The sequence below is a fragment of the Aplysia californica genome, unplaced genomic scaffold (genome assembly GCF_000002075.1).
Source record: "Aplysia californica isolate F4 #8 unplaced genomic scaffold, AplCal3.0 scaffold01593, whole genome shotgun sequence".
In the NCBI taxonomy this organism is placed as follows: Eukaryota; Metazoa; Mollusca; class Gastropoda; order Aplysiida; family Aplysiidae; genus Aplysia; species Aplysia californica.
The window spans coordinates 37,258-39,352 of record NW_004798863.1 but is presented as its reverse complement, the minus strand read 5'-3'; the positions used below and the strand labels follow the sequence as shown (position 1 = coordinate 39,352).

Here is a 2,095-nt window from a genome sequence, read left to right as displayed (position 1 = left end):
GGATAGATAATGAAGGAATATCTGAATGACTGATTTTTTTACAACTGTTTTATTCATTCATTTACCCATTCATTCATTCATCATTCATTCGTTTATTCCTTCATTCATTCACTCATTCATTCGTTTATTCCTTCATCCATTCATCCATTCATTCGTTCATTCATCCATTCATCCATTCGTCCATTCATTCATCCATTCATTCATCCATTCATTCATTCATTTATGCATTCATTCATTCATTCATTCATTCATCCATTCATCTATTCATTCATTCATTCATGTATTCCTTCATTCCTTCGTTCCTTCCCCCAGCAACATGAGCGTGGTACAAGACGTGGAGGTAGAAGGTCAAATGTTCACCTCTGACCCCGACTTCTTCCCCTGCTGTCTCGTCATCGCCGCCATCTTCCTCAGCTTCATCACCATCAAGGTGAGTCATCATATAGTGACTGACTGTACGTGTTTTTACTATCTTTGTTTTAGGCCCCCATCGGCACTATCTGGGTCATTAAGGAGGCTGCTTGTTTCCACTCTTCCTGTCTTCTGTCTCTCCCTCAATCTCTCTCAAGCTCTCTCAATCGCTCTCTTTCTCTCTCTGTCTCTGTCTCTGTCTCTCTCTCTTTCTCTCTCTCTCTCTTTCTGTCCCTCTGTCTCTGTCTCTCTCTCTTTGTCTCTCTGCCTCTCTGTCTCTCTTTCTCTATCTCTGTCTCTCTCCTCCTCTTTCACTCTCTTTCTCTTTCTATCTTTCTCTCTCTCTTTCTCTCTTTCTCTCTCTCTCTCTCTCTCTCTCTCTCTCTCTCTCTCTCTCTCTCTCTCTGACTTTCTGTCAGTCTGTCAGTCTATCTGTTTGCTCCTCTATCTGCCCCAAAACCTGTCAGTCAGTCTTTCTGCCTGGGTACAGCTATCTGGACCACTGTCCATGTTTTTCTAGCAACAGTGTGCAATTGTGAACCTTGCTCTGTCTGTCTGTCTATCTGTCCGTCCTTCTGTCTGTCCGTCTGTCCACTCGTCTAACAAACTGTCTTCATGTCTATTAGTCTGCGTGCCCGTCTGTCTATCTATTTGTCTGTCTGTCTGCCAGTCTCTCTGCCCGTCTACCTGTCTGTCTGTCTGCCTGTCTGTCTGTCTGTCTGTTTGTCTGTCTGTCTGTCTATCTATCAAAATCAGTCTGTCCATCAGTCAATCTGTCCTTCAATCAATCCCCCCCCAACGTCTGTCTGTCAGTTTGTCTGTCAGTCTGTCTGTCTGTCAGTCTGTCTGTCTGTCTATCAATCAATCTATCTATCAATGAGTCTCCCCCACCATCTCTCTGACAGCGCTATGCGATGGTCAACTTCGCTGATACGTCGCTGAGTGGTCTGGTAGTGCTCGCCTTCATCTGTGTGGGCTTCCTGTCTGTCTGTCCGTCTGTCTGTCCGTCTGTCTGTCTGTCCGCCTCTCTGTCTGTCCGTCTGTCTGTCTGTCTATCTGTCTGACCGTCTGTCTTCCCATCTCTCCAACAGCGGTATGCGATGGTGACCTTCGCGCTGACGTCACTGAGTGGCCTGGTGGTTCTGGCCTTCATCTGTGTGGGGTTCTTCCACGTCGACTCCATCAACTGGAACAGTCCACCTGGCTTCTTCGCTCACGGCTTCTCGGGGGTACGTGGGTCACAGGTCGTGTGGCGAGACGTAGTGGTGATGATTGTGATGATGATTTTGATAATGATAATGATAATGATAATGATACTGATAATAATGATACTGGTAATAATGCTAATAAAAATAATGATAGTGATAATAACGGTAATGATTATAATGATTGTGGTAATAATGATAATGATTATAATGATTGTGGTAATAATGATAAAGATTATAATGATTGTGATTATAATGATTGTGATTATAATGATTGTGGTAATAATGATAATGATTATAATGATTGTGGTAATAATGATAAAGATTATAATGATTGTGATTATAATGATTGTGATTATAATGATTGTGGTAATAATGATAATGATTATAATGATTGTGATTATAATGATAATGATAATGATGAGGCTACTACTACTACTACTACTACTACTACTACTACTACTACTACTACTACTACT

The 2,095-nt window shown here is 42.1% G+C and overlaps 1 protein-coding gene across 1 annotated transcript in view; it reads left to right on the top strand.

The window, feature by feature from the left end:
* The first annotated feature begins 295 nt into the window (after window positions 1–295).
* The window catches only part of LOC101863644 (cationic amino acid transporter 3-like), a 7,477-nt gene continuing 5,677 nt past the window's right edge, over window positions 296–2,095 (top strand). The window contains exons 1-2 of the mRNA XM_005113074.3: window positions 296–430; window positions 1,503–1,640. Coding sequence (XP_005113131.1) covers window positions 317–430; window positions 1,503–1,640 — 252 coding nt within the window. The 5' untranslated portion in view covers window positions 296–316. The remainder of the gene's footprint in view (window positions 431–1,502; window positions 1,641–2,095) is intronic.